Genomic DNA, 16,187 nt, shown 5'->3' with positions numbered 1-16,187 from the left:
GCACCGGCATTGGCTAAGAAAAAAAAAAAAAAAAAAAGCGGTGTTCTCGGATATTGGATAGTTGAAACTGCCGAGTATCGCCAGTATCAAGACACCAGATCCCGAATCCCAATATCTACACAGTATCAACCTCATTTCTGCATCTATACAATGATATGCACCATTCTCTTCGCACCGCAACCGTTCATGTACTCGGAGGTCGAAGGTACACCCAAGTCCAAAAATCCTTCAGAGTACGTCTTACCTTAACGGCAATACGCGATTTCAGGGAATCTTCCCTCAACGCCTCGTTTGCAGAAGGACATCTTCGAACCCCAAAATACGGCAACTCTTGGTTCACGCGATCCAACAACGGGGTAGTCCGAAGATAATGATTACTCAATGACGGTCCACAGGTCCGCTGTCCTCGTGAAGGCCTGGGATAACCTTGATGCGATACAGACGATGCAGTCGATCGGGTCTCCTTGCGCTGCACCTTTTGGAGCTCCAAAGACCCGCTTCGACTTAGGACCGGACTAAGGTGCCCTGTACCTGGCGCCTTCATTGTTCTTGACTGTAACTGCCTGGTCCGTAGTTTGAAGCGTCGGTTACTATAGGAGCTACTCCGTACTTCCCTCACCAAGGATCTAGAACTTGCTTGCGGGTTAGTAAGTGGTTTGACTCGTGTGCCTGTCCATATCATGGAACTCGGGAACTCGGCTGGCATCGATTTGGAACTAGAATTTACTGTCTCTTGCAGTGGTTCATCATATAGACTTTACTGTGAAAAATATCATACCAGTAAATATTTACACTAAATTCCTCCGTTTCGAAAACCATCAAGCCAATGGAGATATATAACACATAAAATACCAATCCTCATTCAAAACGCCAGACACCAAAGATCAGAACTCCTTACACACTCCGGAAAAAAAAGAAAAACACGAGATAAAACAAGATACAAAAGGAAATCACAACAACCTTAACAACTCCAAATCCTTCGCCACAGCCGGACTATACAGCGCGCAGTCCTCCAGGAACCGCATCATATCTTGGTTCCAGCGTTCCCAGCCATTCGGCAATGTCCCGCGCACGCGGGCGTCGGGGGAGTTGGCGATGCAGTAGAAGAGGAGTATTTGGCCGAAGAATCTGCATCGAGTACATGTTAGTCGTTTCACCTTGGAAGAGGCGGTTGGGAAGGGGAAGGGAACAAGGAGGTAAAGACAAACGCACTGTGAACAGAAAGCAAACTTAATGGGGACACAACTGCGCATGTCCCTGAATAGTCCCAGGGCAATAGGCCAATCCATGGCGTTTTGTAATCCAGATCTTAGCTGAGCAAAGTCATCTTCAGAAAGCAGATGCGGGATGCGGAGTGCTTTGTATAGATACGGCCGCCCGATGTGGAACTTTGCGGTGATGAAACGACCTTTTAGCATCGCTTCTGCGACTGCGACGGCGGGGGTTAGAGGGCGGGTTGTTTGGGTTGTTGTTCTGGGTGTTAGTGGGTGAGGGGATTGTTGGGCTGCGGCTGGAGAGGTAGTGGTTGTTTGAGGCGATGCTACGGCGGTACTTGTCATAGTTGTGCCGGTGTCTGAGAATTGCAACCCGGGCGGAAGGTTAGCCCTCCACTGTCCCAACTGATGATGCAACTCGCCGTTCACAGCTGGTCGAGGAAACGTCCCCGAGTCCGAATAGAAGTAAAGCGAGTGCCGGATGCGCGTCAGGATGATGCGGTGCGCGACCTGCGCTAGGAAGTGGTACTGGAAGAAGGAGTCGTCGATTCCATCGTCGGAGGAGGAAGTGAAAGAGAAGCGGGATGGCATGAAGCCGAGTGTCTCGAAGCCGATGAATTTGGGTATTGGGACGACTTCTTCGAAGCGAGAGAGGCCGCTTGGTGGGAGATGGAGTTCTTGCACGAGGATTGTTTCGTTCATGAGGCAGTTCCAGTAGACGCGGGATTTCATGTCACCTTCCCATTCGTCGAAATTGACGTCGTGGCTGATGATCTATTAGCACCTACTATGGAAACAAGGCTGGCGAGAGCTTACTTTGTGAGGATCGCGAGACAACCTGTGGCAGCGCGGTGAATCATAGCCCATGAGTCCATTGGCCGTAGGATCTGAGAGTAGTAGACCCTTCGTACTGTTAACACTAGTTCAAAAGCTTATCGATGATGTACTCACGATGACAGCAAATAAAACTGACAGCTCTGGATATCATTGTCACACATCAAAAACCCAATCCGTCTTCGTGCCTCATTGAAAAAGCGCAAACCAGGGGGTTCTTCTTGCACAACCCCCATCCAATCTGGTGGCTCGAAGTGGCTTCCCCGCGTGCCCGGCAGTGGATAGTCACCTTCGTGATGTGCATGAACAGCCAGACAGCCCAGCGCCATAATGTTCAATACCAAACAACTCTCCATCGTATACCCAAAGCCACTCTCAATGGCTGCGCCAAGCGTAAACGCAAAGTAGAAGTTCTTGTCGATGATCGGCGTAAACGGGTTAAATGTCGCAAAGAATGCAGTGGAGAGTCCCTTGATCATTGCCAACGGCAAAGTCTCTAACCAAACGTCCCCCGCCTGCGCAGGAAACGGATCAAAGTACATCGGAAGTGGCGGCCGATTCATCTCCGTGTCAATAACATAATTCTTGCCCAGCTCCTCATGGGCGTCCAGCAGTCGCTGCGGAAGAACCTCCCTTGCCCCCGGCCAAAGGACAACCCCATGCTGACTGAACGAGATCGAGACCAACCCATTAGCCGTAACAGCATTTGGCCGCTCATCAAACTCAAACACCTCCGGTTCGCCCGACGGAATGAGAGTTTGCGGCGTCCCAATGGAAACAGGCTTCGACAACGAATTCGAATGCGAATGCGATTGCGAATGCGCGTGCGCATGTGCATGCGCAGTAGTAACACGCCCAGGCGTACCCGTCTCCGTCAAAGATTGCGACAGACCCTCAGGTCCCCGCGGAATTTGCGCCTGCAAAGCCTGCAACGACTGAATCTCCTCGCGCACACTCCCAGGTAAACTCTCAAGCTTCGTCTCCAATCGATGGAGGGTACTCATGATAAGCGTGAGCGAGTGGTCACGCTTCGAAGTCTTGCGCTCATTATACACGCATTCAAGACCAAGCGACTTGCAAAGCCCGCATTTCGGCCGCGACTCGTCGCAGCGCGTTTTCTTGAGGCGGCATGTTTCACAGGCCTATACTCGGGTTAGATTTGACTTTCTGTAAGTAATTGTAGAGAGGGGCTTACCACCGTCGCGATGAAGTTGCGAGGTTTCTTTGAGGAAGAGGAGGATCCTTGGTCGGGAGTTGGGGAGAGGAGGTCGTTGATGGGGAGATGGCCGTTGTGGTTCTGGTTATGATTCAGATGCTCTGGCGGCGCAGAGTCGCCGCGGGATGGGGACTCTTCGAGAGGGCGCTTGCTCATTGTGCATGATGAGGTTGTCAATTGTATTATTTATTGGCGCATTTTACTGGTTTGAAGAGACTGATTGAATGGAATCAATTGAATTGAATTGGAGGAGAGGTTAGGAAAAGATGTAAGAGAGATGGAGTGAAGATGACTGACAGCGCTTTCTCTTTTCTTTTCTGGTCACGGGCGGGGCCTGCCGACCGCCAACCAGCCCCCGGAGATTGCAGCTTGCTTACAACTACTGCAAATAACCTACATACACATGCAACAAATATTATTGACAATTAGAAGTAAAGTATGTCTGTGAAATAATACAAAAGGTCCAGCCTGTCCTATACCCAGCATCTCGTGATTCAATTGGCTCTCGCAAACCACCAATCAATCTCGCCTATATCTTCCTTAGCTTCAGGAACACATATTTATTGCCCAGCGGGACTTTCCAGAAGTCACTCTTCCTCAGTCGCTGTCGCAGCTTCTCCACCATTCTCGTCCGGATAGTATCCGCAGAGTTTGGCTTATCCTCCAGCATCCGCGCTGTATCAACCACTGTGTTACCGATTATCGCAACAAACCCACCGCTGATAGCTTGGCAGTAAGTGTCCAGGTCGGTGGGATCAGGGACGCCGGACGAGGAGTTCGCGAGTTTCGATTGGAATTGTAGAAACGCCGGGTGCGCTACGTCCCTTGTAAAGTGCTCTTCAACCTGCCACTGTCCCCTCACTGCATGCAATGCCTCGGCGATTTCTTCTGGGGTTCGAAAGTGGAAGGGAAGGCGGAACTTGGAGGCAGCGGTTTTTGATATGGTGCCCTCGGCTGCTAGGTCGTGCAGAGACTCAAGAATGGAGGTGTAGGCGCATTTGAGACTCAGCTCGCCGTCGACGGGGAAGCTGAGAAGCAAGTGGCCGCCTTGCCGTACCTCGTGGTAGCGGGTGTGTAGGAAACGCGTGATATCCGCCAGTACCGCCGCCGATACATCCGCGTCAATCGGTAATAGGTCACCACTTGCTGGCTGGAGACAACTGATCCAGTGCAAACACGCGGTAGAGAAGCCTATGTCAATGTACTCATTAGGCACAATTTGATCGTAGTAGCTTTGAGGTGCCATCAGCGACATGATGCTTCTAGAGTTTGTGACTTCTGGAACCCGTAGGAAGTGGTCTATGGTTGTTGATAGACTGTTGTAGTCGTTGGCCGGCGTATCGTTGAATACGATTGTTATAGAACAGTCTTCTGGTAGTGACTCGAAGGCTCTCCGTAACATTCGCACCCTGCTTGGTCAGCGGGTGTGCTCAGGCCTGTGAAGCCGTGAGGTGGCTTACGAGTTGGAACCCTCTGAGCACCCATAGTCGGCCAGTGTTATTCTCTTGCCTAGCAGATTCGAGTCAATAAGGTTGTGAAGAACAGGAGAAAGTTCAAACCTTGAACATCAGCAGGAGTCACCAAGCCACCACACTCTTCTGCAACTAAAGCCTGGAGGGTAGAGTTCCTGTTGTAGTATCCGCCTCCTACCATTGCCGTTCGTTCATTGCTGCGCGTCATGTTGCTGATGGAGAATCACAATCGAGTCTGATAACCTCAAAAGAAAAAAGCGAGCAATTTAGGAAGGGCGCGTATACATATGTAAAGAACAAACTCAAAACAACCCCGTATGCGCAAAGAACCCGAAGCGCCCGGGCAGCGCGGCAAATTAAACGGAACAAAGACAACAAAGAAAACAGTAGACCGTCAGCCAAATGCAGCTCCAAACGCAAACTCAAAGCCAAGGTCCAAGTCCCAGACCCAGAGGCAGACCCAGCGCAATGAATGTGTGTGTGGAGACGGACACGGGACGAGACGAACGGTGTGGGAAATGAACGGCCGGAGGAAAATTATACTTAACCATTGCTGGCCCACCGTCACCAGTCCAGGATGCCCAGCATTGCGATTGTCCAGTCGCAGACTAGGTGACGAGTCGGATTCTGACGTCGAGTACACAAAGTAAGCCGTTTTGCAGTTGCACTAGAGGACTAGACTGTTAGACAGCCGCAGCTACCGCTAGCAGCCGGGTCCAGCAGCCAGAAGCCCGGTGTCAAGGGTGGATAACCATCGTCCTCCCATCGAGCGAGTGGCCGTGGTAGTGTCACTGGCGAACTGATGGTGCGACGCCGACGGCGATGTGCATCGAGGCGATTGTCGAGTCTAGCCCGGATCAGAGGGCGAAGGAGCTGGATCCTGCCACCTCATCGTTTCGACCCGTTCTAGCGGAACGCGCGAACTTGCTCTTGGATTTCTAGGTTTTCTAGAACGTGAGGGACCGTCCAAAAAAAGAAGATAAGAGATGGATGAAGAAGGTGAATTGTTGGTTCGCAATCAGCGGGAGCCCACTTTGGCGGCCCGTGTAGTGTAGGACCATTACCGCTACACCGGGAACATGGAGCAAGAAGGGGAGACCGGAAGAGTCAGGGAATAGAGTCAGGTTGAAGCTCGGATAGGAGGTCCTGCAAACGCAGCTGTCATGTTTCAAGTATGTGCAATTGAGTTTACGTCGGAAAACAAAGAAAGAAAGTCACATTGGTGACCGTTGAAAATCCCCCGCTCGGGCGGTTTCAGGAAAGCACCAGCAGGGATTCTGCAGCCCAAAGTGGACTCGCCGTTAACGCACGGAGAGCACCGGTGTGTCGGGTCTGCAGAATCCAGGTACTTTCTATCTTCACAGGGCATGGGTCGTGACTTTTCAAGAGGATGGTGTTGTTGAAAAAAAGTGCTTTGGACTTCAACTCTAACTGGGGTATATTTACATTCTAACTGAGTATATCCAGCTCGCTGTACTCTGTACATCTCTGCCTATAACTTGGCCTTCTCGCTGAACCGCGGGGCCTGCAGAGGGTCGTACGCCCCCAAACTCAGCGTATCCGCGGGCACCGACGCACTGTGTCCGCCAACCAATCCTCGCACATCCACCATGCTAGGATTGAGGTCCTCAATCTTTTGCGCGCCGATCAACCGCATGTTCATCTCGAGTTCGTCCTTAAGGAGCTGCATAGCGCGGTCCACTCCAGGCTGACCGTAAGCCGACATGGCGTACAGGAACGGGCGGCCAATACCAACACCCTTGGCACCCAGGCACACGGCCTTCAGAATGTCCGTCGCACGACGAACACCACCGTCGACGAAGATCTCGATTCGGTTCTCCCAACCGCGTTCGCGCAGGATCGGCATGGCTTGAGCTAGAACTTCAACGCCCGATGGGGCGGTATCCAGTTGGCGACCACCGTGGTTAGAGAGTACGACACCTTGCACACCCGCTTCGACCGCGCGAAGGACGTCCTCCACACATTGCACACCCTTAAGGATAATGGGCATCTTCGTAACTGACTGGAACCAAGGAATGTCTTTCCATGAGAGCGAAGGGTCGATAAACGACGAGATTGCACGCGCTGCGCCCTGAGAGCGGTCAACTGAGTCACCTCCTGTTGACTGAACGTTTGATCCGACGTCCGAGAACTTCGATCGCATGTCCTTCTCTCGGCGACCGAGTTGGGGAGCGTCGACGGTGATAAAGAGACCCTTGCACCCGCGGGCTTCGGCATGCTGGATAATCCGCTTGGTGATCGCACGGTCCTTGTTCACGTACAACTGCAGCCATTGAACCTGCTCACCCCGGCGAGCATCGACAATTTCGTCAAAGGAGCACGAGGCGAGGGTTGGGATCATCTGAATGACATCATGGTCGTGTGCTGCGCGCGTGAGCACGACTTCACCCTCGGGGTTACCCAGCTTTCCGAGCGCGGTCGCCGTGACATAGAAGGGCACCGAGCACTTGCTACCCAGCATGGTTGTGGAGAAATCGACGTTCTCGACATCGACGAGGATCCGTGGACGGAACCAGATTTTATGAAAAGCAGAGTGGTTTTCACGCATGGTCTATCGCAAAAGGTGAGAGATTAGTCTCTAATCGCATCCAGAAATCACTTCGGGGCCATTGGACATACGATCTCATCATCCGCGCCACTGGAATAATAAGCCCAAGCGGTCTTCTTCATAACGCTCCGAGCAACCGCCTCAAAGTCCAGCAAATTATAGCAAGCTGCCAGCGAAGGCATGCGCTTGATCTGTTCCTGACGAGCTTCCTCCTCAGGATCATGTGCCTTTTCCTCCTGCTCGACGGTCGCCATATCGACTTCTCCGAGATGTTTCGACTGGTCGAGGTACTTGTCGAGTGTGTCGGGAGGGTGAATGGGGTCGAATTCCTCGGTCGCATCTTTGCCGGCATACTTGAGAATGATCTTCTGGCCACCAGGGTGTTCTAAATGATCAGTATACTGACGGGATAAGGTCAATTGGGGGAGGCGACATACCTGGCAGGAAATCGGTGACGTCGTAGGCCTTGCCGTGGACAATGACCCAGCAAGAGTCCTTGGAGTTGTGCTGGGCGACGGCAGCGCCCGTTAACTTGTTATTTGTCATGATGATTGTGGTATGTGAAGGGTAGTGGGAGGTGGAAGAGAAGGAAGGAAGAAGGAAGAAGTGCGATAAGAAACGAGAAGGACGAGCGGATATAAAAGGGACCAGCTACCTATATCAGGCCTCGAGGCGAGAGAAACCTCGGGATAAAGCACAGCGAATGAGAGTGGCAGCGAATGGGCTTAGCTGAGTTATCCGGGGAAAACTGAAGGCGGCGAGGCGGGGAACGCTCAGTCTCTCTGGTTCGGGCGATCTGTCTCTCGGCCGATTCCAGCCCGATCATCAACTACGTGGGTTACCGGCACTTTCACCGTCTACTGAACATCCGAACCAGTCTGCATCAACTATCCGATCTCGCGATGGCAAATTTCATGCTTCTCTGTCAACATCCGGGTAGCACCTCCATCGCTCGTCCCCGCTGTTCCAGCCAACCCCCTGGTGTACGCTTAACACATTTGTCGGATCGACGTCTTCCTTGATCCTCAGCAATCGCGCGTAGTTCTCCTCGCCCCAGAAAGCACTGATCGGATCGGTCTCGAAGGTATCGGCTTCGTTGCCGTATGCTCCTCCATTGGGTGTCAACTCACGGAGCGGGTCCAGCGTGTCATGTGCGATCTGGAAAATATCCCTGACTACCTCCGCGTCTTCAACTACGCTGTTTGCAAACGCACGCAGATGGATCATATGCCAGAGTCCAGTACGCCATGCAGGGGTTATCGCAGACGCCCCCGGTCCATCAGCTTCATCCGACTCAGGCAGACTTCGAGAGTAGATCGTCGGCGCAGTAACGCAGATAAACAGAGGCGGCAAGATCGCGTCGATCTCATAATCAGTCTCCTCAGAACCGCTCTCGAGTATGTCATAGAGAACTGACGAAAGCTCCTCCTGGCTATCAGCTCCTAGAAAGTTCTCCTGCGGTATGATCCGCGAGGACATAGCTATGGGACCACCCCTCGTCAGCACCAGCGACGCCTCATTCGAAACAAGCCCATCAAGCACCTGGTAGTAAGTCGGAGACAAACTAACAGTCGCTGAAGCAGACGCCCCAAGTCTCTCCGCAAGATCAATCACGGGCTTCATAGATACCTCAGCAGCAGAAAGATTAAGCAATGAGGTAGCCATGAAGAAACTTGTGGTCCCTGCCCCGATTGGCCCAATTTGGATATAGCCTCCCCAACCCTCAGACGCCCATTTGTCAGCGTTGCTCACGGTAATATGGATCAATTCCGATGCGGCTGTTGAGCTGATATTCTGGAAGCCAGCGACTGTCACGACAGTAGGCTTCTCGGGGTGCGCGAGCATGCTCATCTCCGTTACGACGCCGAATGTCCCGCCGCCGCCGCCTCGTAGCGCAAAGAAGATGTCTTGGTTATGGCATCTGTTAGCTGTGACGTATGTCCCGTTCGGAAGAACAGCCTTGATTTGTTGGGCGTTGTCGACGCCCATTCCTGTAGTTGTTAGTACCCTCTTACTTCTCAGTTGGGGAGAGGAATCTCACCAAGCTCATTCGAAACCATACTATGTCCACCACCCGTTATCCAACCCCCCGCTGCACCAACAGTGTTCGAGCTTCCCCCAACAACGCGATAGTTATGCTCGTGCGCGAAAGCGTATATACCCTGGAATTGCTGCCCAGCGCCGAAAGTGATGACGTCTCCGGTCGGTTCCGAACAACCGTCTGGAATAAAGTCCTTCTCGAGGATCAATTCGGGCTGGATGTTATGTGTCCTAGTGATATAATCTTAGCACATCTCTCCACTTCTGGCCAGCTCGCGCAAAAGCAACATGGAGGAAAGTAAACGGAGTGAAAGGAGTGCATACCACAACCCCAAAGCGCCCACCCCGCTACTCCGCCCCGAATAATCATGCCCCGTATTCTTAACCACAAGGCGCAGATTATGCTCGCGAGCAAAAAGTAAAGTCTCTTGGATATCCTGGACAGATCGCGCATCAACGTATTTGGACGGCACGCTCCCCTGATAACAGGTTTTGTTCCCAGGAGTAGCGCCGTCAATGAAGCATTTTGCGCCTGTTGTTTGGCAGGCGGCCCAATTTGTCTATGAGTGTACACCGCACCTGTGTTAGCTGACTTCTTGATGAAGGGAGAGGAAGAATTGAGGCACGGGTGAGATGTACATTCAGAAAGCCTGCAAACTGCGCCGATGTGAACGTTGCATTGCTGGTGTTATCCTGGAGTAGAGCGCACTGTTCGAGGTCTGGTGTTTGGGTGTGCCCGTTTACGTGGGTGTAGCAGGGTGCCCATAGGGGTTCGCCGTCGTAGAGGCGGCCGTTGACTCGGGTGCTGAGGGCGTTCCATGTCGATTGATTTATGGAAGATAGGGGGGCTTTGGGGGTAAAGGGAGATCGGATTAAGAAAGGGTTTGAGGCATTGGTCGCCCCGAGGAAGAGAGCGGTTATGAGGAGGAGTATGACCATGTTTGCCCAGAATCTGGTATAAAGAGATTGAATAATGATGTATCGAGTTTTAGAAAGACTGGCTGGCTACTTGGGCTGGATTAAAAATTCAAGAAACAGGAATGTACATTCCAGGCTTGTTAATTATATATTTGTGCCAACGCAAACGACCTTTGCCATCAGACCAGGTGCAATTCCTGGCGCTGCCTCTAGAATAACGCGCTGCCCGATTTAAAAGATGACTAGCATTGACTAGTCAGGGTACAGAAGTCTTAGACCAGGTACTATCGTCTGTTCAAAGAGATTAGTCGACCCCATCGGCAGTTGTTGTAGGCTGTGCGTGCTTGACCTCGGGACGGTGGAAGCGCCCCGCGTATACAAACCGGCGGTGGCAGGTGCCGATGCATCAAGAGAAATTTAGACTCCAATAAGATAGTTCTTATGGAGGTTCTAAATTAACATTATGCAAGAGACAAGGAGGGAATGCGTTCGGGGTTTCATATTGAAATCGCCAAGGCCGTAGTAGTTGATGGCGGACAGACCGGATGCAGGGGTGTTGAATTGCACGTATGCTGGTGATTTGTCCTGATTCTACTCCTGTCGTTGGTTTGGCCTCGAAACTGGGAAACCCAGGTTGTACAGGGAATAGTCCCTTTGGTAGTTTGGGATGGGTATGAGTTCGTAGGTTGTTGTGTAGCTGCGCGTAAATGGTGCATATCGGAGCTGTTGGGCTGAGTTTTGGATCACATGGTAGACAATATCAAGATCTAAAGCTCTCGGTGAGACATGAACATGGGTGGGGATAGGTTAGCGTAGGTCATACATTCGAATGTAGTGCAGATTCCCTGGGAGAGGCTACACAATGCCCTGCATCAGCCAATCCAACAAGATGCTCAATTCTTTGATGCCGCCACCTTCCTGGCCCCAGATTTTCAGTCGTTCAATGACAACCCGGACACATCCGGTCCAGCCTACTGGTAAACTGACATACTCCGCGGAAGGAATTTCATCAACTTTGGCACGAAACGCAGCAATGAGGCACAATGCGTGGTTGAATCGGACGCGGCATGCACCCCATGACCCCGGGTGTCGAAAAAATGGGACTTCATTTTGGATCCTATACACAGCGAGAAGAAGGGACTCGGTTGCTTTTGTGCCATACATTGCTGCGGTCTCTCTGTCCAATGATGTATGGATGCAGAGATAAAGGTATGCGCGACATAGGAGCTCACGCACTTCGACATAGCGTTCGCGGACGAGTTTTACAAGCTCTGGTTCCTTTGGTGGGGGCCGAGATTCAAGAGGCATATTGAATCGGAGCGCAGGAGGTAGGCATATCACCCATTGATGTAGCTGATCTTCAAGGTGTGAAAGAGTAGCAGAGATTTGTTTGATGGTAGTGATGTCTAGACTGGGAGATAGGAGGCGGACTGTGTTGCGCACGCGGTTTAGCAGCCTTCGCATCGATATTTCCGCAAGGTAGTAGTAGTATGGAGTTGAATCCAGCGCTGGACCAGAAGGACTGTGAGGGTTATGCTCGGGACTATCGCCGTATGGGTTTTGATAAATAGGGAAACTTGGAAGTGCGAATGGGAAGTCGGAGAGAGATAAATCAGATGGTGGGAGTTCGTATAACTCATATCGAACCTCACTTTAAAATGTCAGCTTCTTTACCTCGAGCGGCGATGAAAGCTTACCATTCGGATTTTAGGCACGTCCAGTAGAGGCGTTGTTCCATGCCTAAACGGTTAGACATTTCTAACAGCTTGAAGGATCTACTCACTCTCTTCTTGTGCAGTTCTTTCGCCGTTTCCACTCCTATGCTTCATATTATAAGTTTGCCACAGCATCGAGGCCGTGCGAAACATCTTCCATCCCGGTATCGGTTCGATGTTGTACTGATACCAGAAGCTACCTCCAGTTAGCATCATCTCACTGTAAGTGAGGCTAAACGCACCCAAACAAACAAAGGCACTGGACACCAAGAAGGGAGTTATCAAGGTAAGCAGCGGATATTCGTTTCCTCGCCATCGCCAAGTATCCCAAAGATTCTTTCATTCTGTGTTCAGGCACAGATATCGTCATGTATGTCATCGGTGCGCCAAACGTAGGCTCCGGATATTGCACCTCTCGTGTTTCGTCGTCGGGATAAGTTCCCCAAATAGCCGCCAGGGCCAGGACAAGTAGGACAAGGCATGACGGAGCCGACCAATCGATTCCAGTTTCCAGCACCCGAGCTATATATGCTTCCAATTGTTCAGGGTCGATGATGGGGTTTTTGGCTAGAATCTTGGTCATGAAAACATCCCGCAGCTCTAGGATTCTGCGAGGCTCAAAGTTGGGTATTGCTAGCTCAAGACCATCAGCTCCCACCTATATCGAATAGCTGAGGAAAGGAGAATCGGACGAACCAACCTGTAGGAAAGCGATCGGGCTTCTCCTCAAAGGCAGCTGGAGGGAATGTTGAAACTGGTTTCTCTTGTGGGAATATTGGCCAGCTGAGAATCATGTCAGACCCAGTAATGGGAGTCTTGAGGGTATCATTGCGCGAGATTAATTCGGTGTCGTGAGATTCAATGGGGGAAGGGAAGAAGGTGGGAGGAAGTTGCGGGAGAGTCGACGGGCTGGCGGCTCCTCCCAGCGTCTCGGTGAGCAAGCGTTCTTGACGTTCGACACTATCCAGTATCTTGGACCCCCATGCCTCCAGACTACAGAATAAGAGTTATTGGAAAGTTCAGAATCGAGTCCAGAAGATCAAAAAGAAGACTGACATCGATAGCGGATCGGACTCCGGATAAACACAGGCCACTCCGCGCTTCAGACATTTGGCACAGATCGGACGCGCGGAATCACACCGCGTCTTACTCAATCGACACGCATCGCAGGCCGTCAAGACTCTAGTGTGCTTGCGCGACTTGGGAATACCGGTAGCAGTCTCCATCTGCAATCTGCACTGGGGCGGGGATGGGAGATAACAAAGGGAGATTACTGCGGGGAGACCTCGCGGGCATCTCACGATACGGATTGTCTTAGCCCCTGGACAGCAGCAGCAGCGGTGCTAATCATGACATTCAGCTGGAGGCACTTGACTTACGCGATTGAAAGAAATACCGAAGCTCCGTATCGTTCGTGGCAACGGTTGCAGTGCCCGATGCTGCCTTGGCCTTCGGTTACAACGCAACCGCTTGCCAGGATTCAATTTTCCTCCAATCAAACTGTCACTCTGCAATTGCCTCTAATTCTAAACTACCCTGTCTTTGATTGCTAAAGGCCCTTCCAATACTGCGTCTGGCTGACTGTGAACTGTCCACGGGCAACAATATTGTCGCTTGATGTGCCAATCAGTACCTCATATACACCAGCTTCGCTCTTCCACATCTCTTCGATCTCGTCCCAGAAACTCGTCGCATATTTGTCCATTGTGATTTCCACCATCGTTTCTTCGCCAGGCTGCAGGAACACTTTTTCGAACCCATGCAGTTCCTTCTGCGGACGTGGTGTCGGGCTATTGGGTGCCGCCACGTATAGTTGCAGCACTTCCGCACCAGCCGATTTGCCAGTGTTCTTCATGGGGACTGTTGCAGTCGGGGGATTTTCTGGTCGGAATGTTTCAGGGGAGATGGAGGCTTCAGGTGATATCGCAAATGTCGTATACGAAAGACCGTGCCTACACTTCAGTCAGCATGATCCGTCCTTCAACTGGGAAAGAGTGCCTACCCGAAAGGGAACAATGTTTGGCGGCCGGTCTTCTCATAGAAACGATATCCAACATAAATGTCCTCCCCATAAAGTACTCGACCACCGACGCTGGCGTAGTTCAGATACGCCGGATTGTGTTTGACATCGACAGGCCACGACAACGACAGTTTGCCTGATGGATTCACCTCTCCAAATAAAACATCCGCTAGTCCATGCCCGGTTTCATTACCACCATACCATCCATGTACAACCGATTTGGCTTGGTCAATCCATGGCATTGTTACTGGAGTCCCGGATTGATTGACAATGATTGTCTTGTCCGCGGCGACGTCCAGCACCCGCGCGATCATCTCGTCGATGCCATTAGGCAGATCCATGTGCGGACGATCAAATCCTTCAGACTCCCAGTCCTGATTTAGTCCGGTGCAGATGATGGCGTAGTCGTTGTCTGCGGCTGCTTTCACGGCTCGATTGATCATCTCTTGGGGGTCCATGCGCAAAGAGGCCCCTAGATTGGCAGCGCCACCACCAAAGTTCACCATTCCAGTAGTCTTCATTGTGGTTGTGTTGGCAGATCCAAACTCAATTCTTATGGTGTACGTTTGGCCGGCAACCAGTTCTTTCAATCCCTTCTCCTCGATCGTGCCTTTTCCAAAGAAGGCAGTTCCCTTGGTCTGGTTAATGGTGTTGTCAATGATCAGCTCGTCATCAATATACAGGTTCGCTGTGCCAAACACCGTAAGTCCAAATTCCCACACACCGGATGCATCAGGAGTGAAGTTGCCAATCATAGTGGACCAGAACAGCACTCTGTTGAGACCAGCGAGCTTGTAGTCCATGAACTGCCAGGAGCTTGTCGCGATGGGTTCAGTTCCAAGGCACCTGCGATTCGAGACTGTCATCGGCTCGTTATAAAAGTAAATGACTGCGTTGCTCAACAGACGATCGATCACAGGAAGCATGCTGTGTCCGTTTGCTCCCGTCTCATAGACGATTTGGGCATCTGGGAGCGCCTCACATACTGCATCGTATAGCGCCGAGGCGTAGTAGGGCTTTAGTGCCGCACTGCCACCTCCAGATATCGCCGGGGTCTTGATGTGAGATCCGATCAGCGCAATTTTCTTCACCGTCTTCGGGATTGGGAGGATTCCTCCGTCGTTCTTCAACAACACGATGCTGTTTGCGCAAAGAGTACGCATGAGCGCGCGATCTTCTGGATAATCACGACCTTTCTCGACCTCGGATACTCGAGTCCGACTCGCTCGCTGCACAAATTCCAAAACCTTTCGGACTCGCGCATCCAGGGTAGATGGTTTGATGAGCCGGGCTTGCAACGCGGACTCAATATATTTTCCCCTGTATCTCGAAACTCCGGGCATTTCCAGGTCCATGCCAGCGTTGGTCGAATCTATTGTTGTATAAGTTCCATACCAGTCGCTCATGACCAATGGATCCCAACCCCAGTCTTTGCGGATTAAATCATAAAACTCTGGGTTTTCCACGACATGCTTTCCGTTGATCTTGTTGTAGGAGGTCATGAGCGCGCCCGGTCTCGCATCCCGTGCGACGATTTGAAATGGTCGAAGGTATATCTCACGGAGGGCGCGGGGTGTCACCAGGACATCAACCGCCCGTCGCTCGTGTTCCTGGTCATTTCCGACGAAATGCTTGACAGTAGCTATTATTCCTTTGCTTTCGCATCCGGTGATCATTGATGCTGCCGCGACCCCGGCAAGGTACGGGTCTTCAGAGAATGATTCAAATCCACGGCCTCCCAATGGCGAGCGTTGCATGTTCACTGTTGGACCCAACCAGCAATGAGCTCCTTTTGCTATGCATTCGTCTCCAATAAGCTCCCCGGCGCGCTGTAACAGCTTTCGGTCCCAGATCGCACCCAAAGCGGTTCCGCAGGGGAGACAAGCAGCCGGTATGCCTGCGAAGAATTTTGTGCCTCGGATTCCATTTGGACCGTCCGTTACTCGCACCGACGGTACGTCGAACTCTGGAATCGGATGCGTGTGCCAGAAATCGATGCCTAATCGCGTCAGCATTGAGAAACTCCTCGTAAACACCAAACCCGACCAGAGAGTAAAGCGATCTTATCCTGATCGCTAATGTTCGCCAGGACATAGTCTATATCAAAAGTCCGAGTCATGCTGGCGGAAGAGCTATGTCGCGTCGCGTCGAAATCTGCCTCCGACAATGCGCGGACAGCTCAACTTAAG

At 51.7% G+C, this 16,187-nt stretch overlaps 6 protein-coding genes across 6 annotated transcripts; all 6 read right to left on the bottom strand.

Moving 5' to 3' along the window:
• Positions 1-15: 15 nt before the first annotated feature.
• On the bottom strand, positions 16-769 carry BDV14DRAFT_171455 (uncharacterized protein). The gene has a single exon (XM_073768402.1). The coding sequence runs from the start codon at positions 704-706 to the stop codon at positions 185-187; it is 522 nt and encodes a 173-aa protein (XP_073629301.1). The 5' UTR covers positions 707-769; the 3' UTR covers positions 16-184.
• On the bottom strand, positions 770-3,543 carry BDV14DRAFT_171454 (putative C6 finger domain protein). Its single transcript, XM_073768401.1, has 5 exons — positions 3,244-3,543; positions 2,166-3,190; positions 2,031-2,117; positions 1,213-1,980; positions 770-1,128 (listed from the first exon to the last, which is right to left on the bottom strand). The coding sequence occupies exons 1-5, from the start codon at positions 3,418-3,420 to the stop codon at positions 951-953; spliced, it is 2,235 nt and encodes a 744-aa protein (XP_073629300.1). The 5' UTR covers positions 3,421-3,543; the 3' UTR covers positions 770-950.
• Positions 3,544-3,663: 120 nt separating this feature from the next.
• BDV14DRAFT_171452 (S-adenosyl-L-methionine-dependent methyltransferase) lies at positions 3,664-5,337 on the bottom strand. The gene is made up of 2 exons (XM_073768400.1): positions 4,725-5,337; positions 3,664-4,673 (listed from the first exon to the last, which is right to left on the bottom strand). The coding sequence occupies exon 2, from the start codon at positions 4,664-4,666 to the stop codon at positions 3,794-3,796; it is 873 nt and encodes a 290-aa protein (XP_073629299.1). The 5' UTR covers positions 4,667-4,673; positions 4,725-5,337; the 3' UTR covers positions 3,664-3,793.
• A 649-nt stretch (positions 5,338-5,986) lies between these two features.
• Positions 5,987-8,064, bottom strand: BDV14DRAFT_47300 (L-lactate dehydrogenase (cytochrome)). The gene is made up of 3 exons (XM_073776852.1): positions 7,743-8,064; positions 7,377-7,690; positions 5,987-7,308 (listed from the first exon to the last, which is right to left on the bottom strand). Exons 1-3 carry the CDS (start codon positions 7,849-7,851, stop codon positions 6,229-6,231), a joined length of 1,503 nt encoding a protein of 500 aa, XP_073629298.1. The 5' UTR covers positions 7,852-8,064; the 3' UTR covers positions 5,987-6,228.
• An 83-nt stretch (positions 8,065-8,147) lies between these two features.
• BDV14DRAFT_208312 (uncharacterized protein) lies at positions 8,148-10,284 on the bottom strand (the record flags this gene model as incomplete). The annotated part of the gene is made up of 4 exons (XM_073775364.1): positions 8,148-9,296; positions 9,347-9,576; positions 9,670-9,905; positions 9,985-10,284. The coding sequence occupies 4 exons, from the start codon at positions 10,282-10,284 to the stop codon at positions 8,218-8,220; spliced, it is 1,845 nt and encodes a 614-aa protein (XP_073629297.1). The 3' UTR covers positions 8,148-8,217.
• Positions 10,285-11,078: 794 nt separating this feature from the next.
• On the bottom strand, positions 11,079-16,117 carry BDV14DRAFT_208310 (uncharacterized protein; the record flags this gene model as incomplete). Its single annotated transcript, XM_073775363.1, has 10 exons — positions 11,079-11,914; positions 12,043-12,174; positions 12,221-12,611; positions 12,679-12,971; positions 13,129-13,158; positions 13,189-13,251; positions 13,358-13,379; positions 13,623-13,930; positions 13,981-15,997; positions 16,045-16,117. 10 exons carry the CDS (start codon positions 16,115-16,117, stop codon positions 11,119-11,121), a joined length of 4,125 nt encoding a protein of 1,374 aa, XP_073629296.1. The 3' UTR covers positions 11,079-11,118.
• Positions 16,118-16,187: the final 70 nt, after the last annotated feature.

Source organism: Aspergillus stella-maris, assembly GCF_047715825.1.
Source record: "Aspergillus stella-maris strain CBS 113639 unplaced genomic scaffold BDV14scaffold_20, whole genome shotgun sequence".
Lineage (NCBI taxonomy): Eukaryota > Fungi > Ascomycota > Eurotiomycetes > Eurotiales > Aspergillaceae > Aspergillus > Aspergillus stella-maris.
The sequence above is the reverse complement of the archived record's forward strand: the minus strand, read 5'-3'. Positions and strand labels throughout refer to the sequence as shown.

Coding starts and splice junctions, on each gene's coding strand:
- BDV14DRAFT_171455 (XM_073768402.1), bottom strand. CDS start 706: ATGCCAGCCGAGTTCCCGAGTTCCATGATATGGACAGGCACACGAGTC.
- BDV14DRAFT_171454 (XM_073768401.1), bottom strand. CDS start 3,420: ATGAGCAAGCGCCCTCTCGAAGAGTCCCCATCCCGCGGCGACTCTGCG. Junction 1,981..2,030: donor TGTCTCGCGATCCTCACAAA/GTAAGCTCTCGC, acceptor ATAGATCATCAG/CCACGACGTCAATTTCGACG. Junction 1,129..1,212: donor AAGTTTGCTTTCTGTTCACA/GTGCGTTTGTCT, acceptor TACTCGATGCAG/ATTCTTCGGCCAAATACTCC.
- BDV14DRAFT_47300 (XM_073776852.1), bottom strand. CDS start 7,851: ATGACAAATAACAAGTTAACGGGCGCTGCCGTCGCCCAGCACAACTCC. Junction 7,691..7,742: donor CGTCACCGATTTCCTGCCAG/GTATGTCGCCTC, acceptor CTGATCATTTAG/AACACCCTGGTGGCCAGAAG. Junction 7,309..7,376: donor GTGGCGCGGATGATGAGATC/GTATGTCCAATG, acceptor CTTTTGCGATAG/ACCATGCGTGAAAACCACTC.
- BDV14DRAFT_171452 (XM_073768400.1), bottom strand. CDS start 4,666: ATGTTACGGAGAGCCTTCGAGTCACTACCAGAAGACTGTTCTATAACA.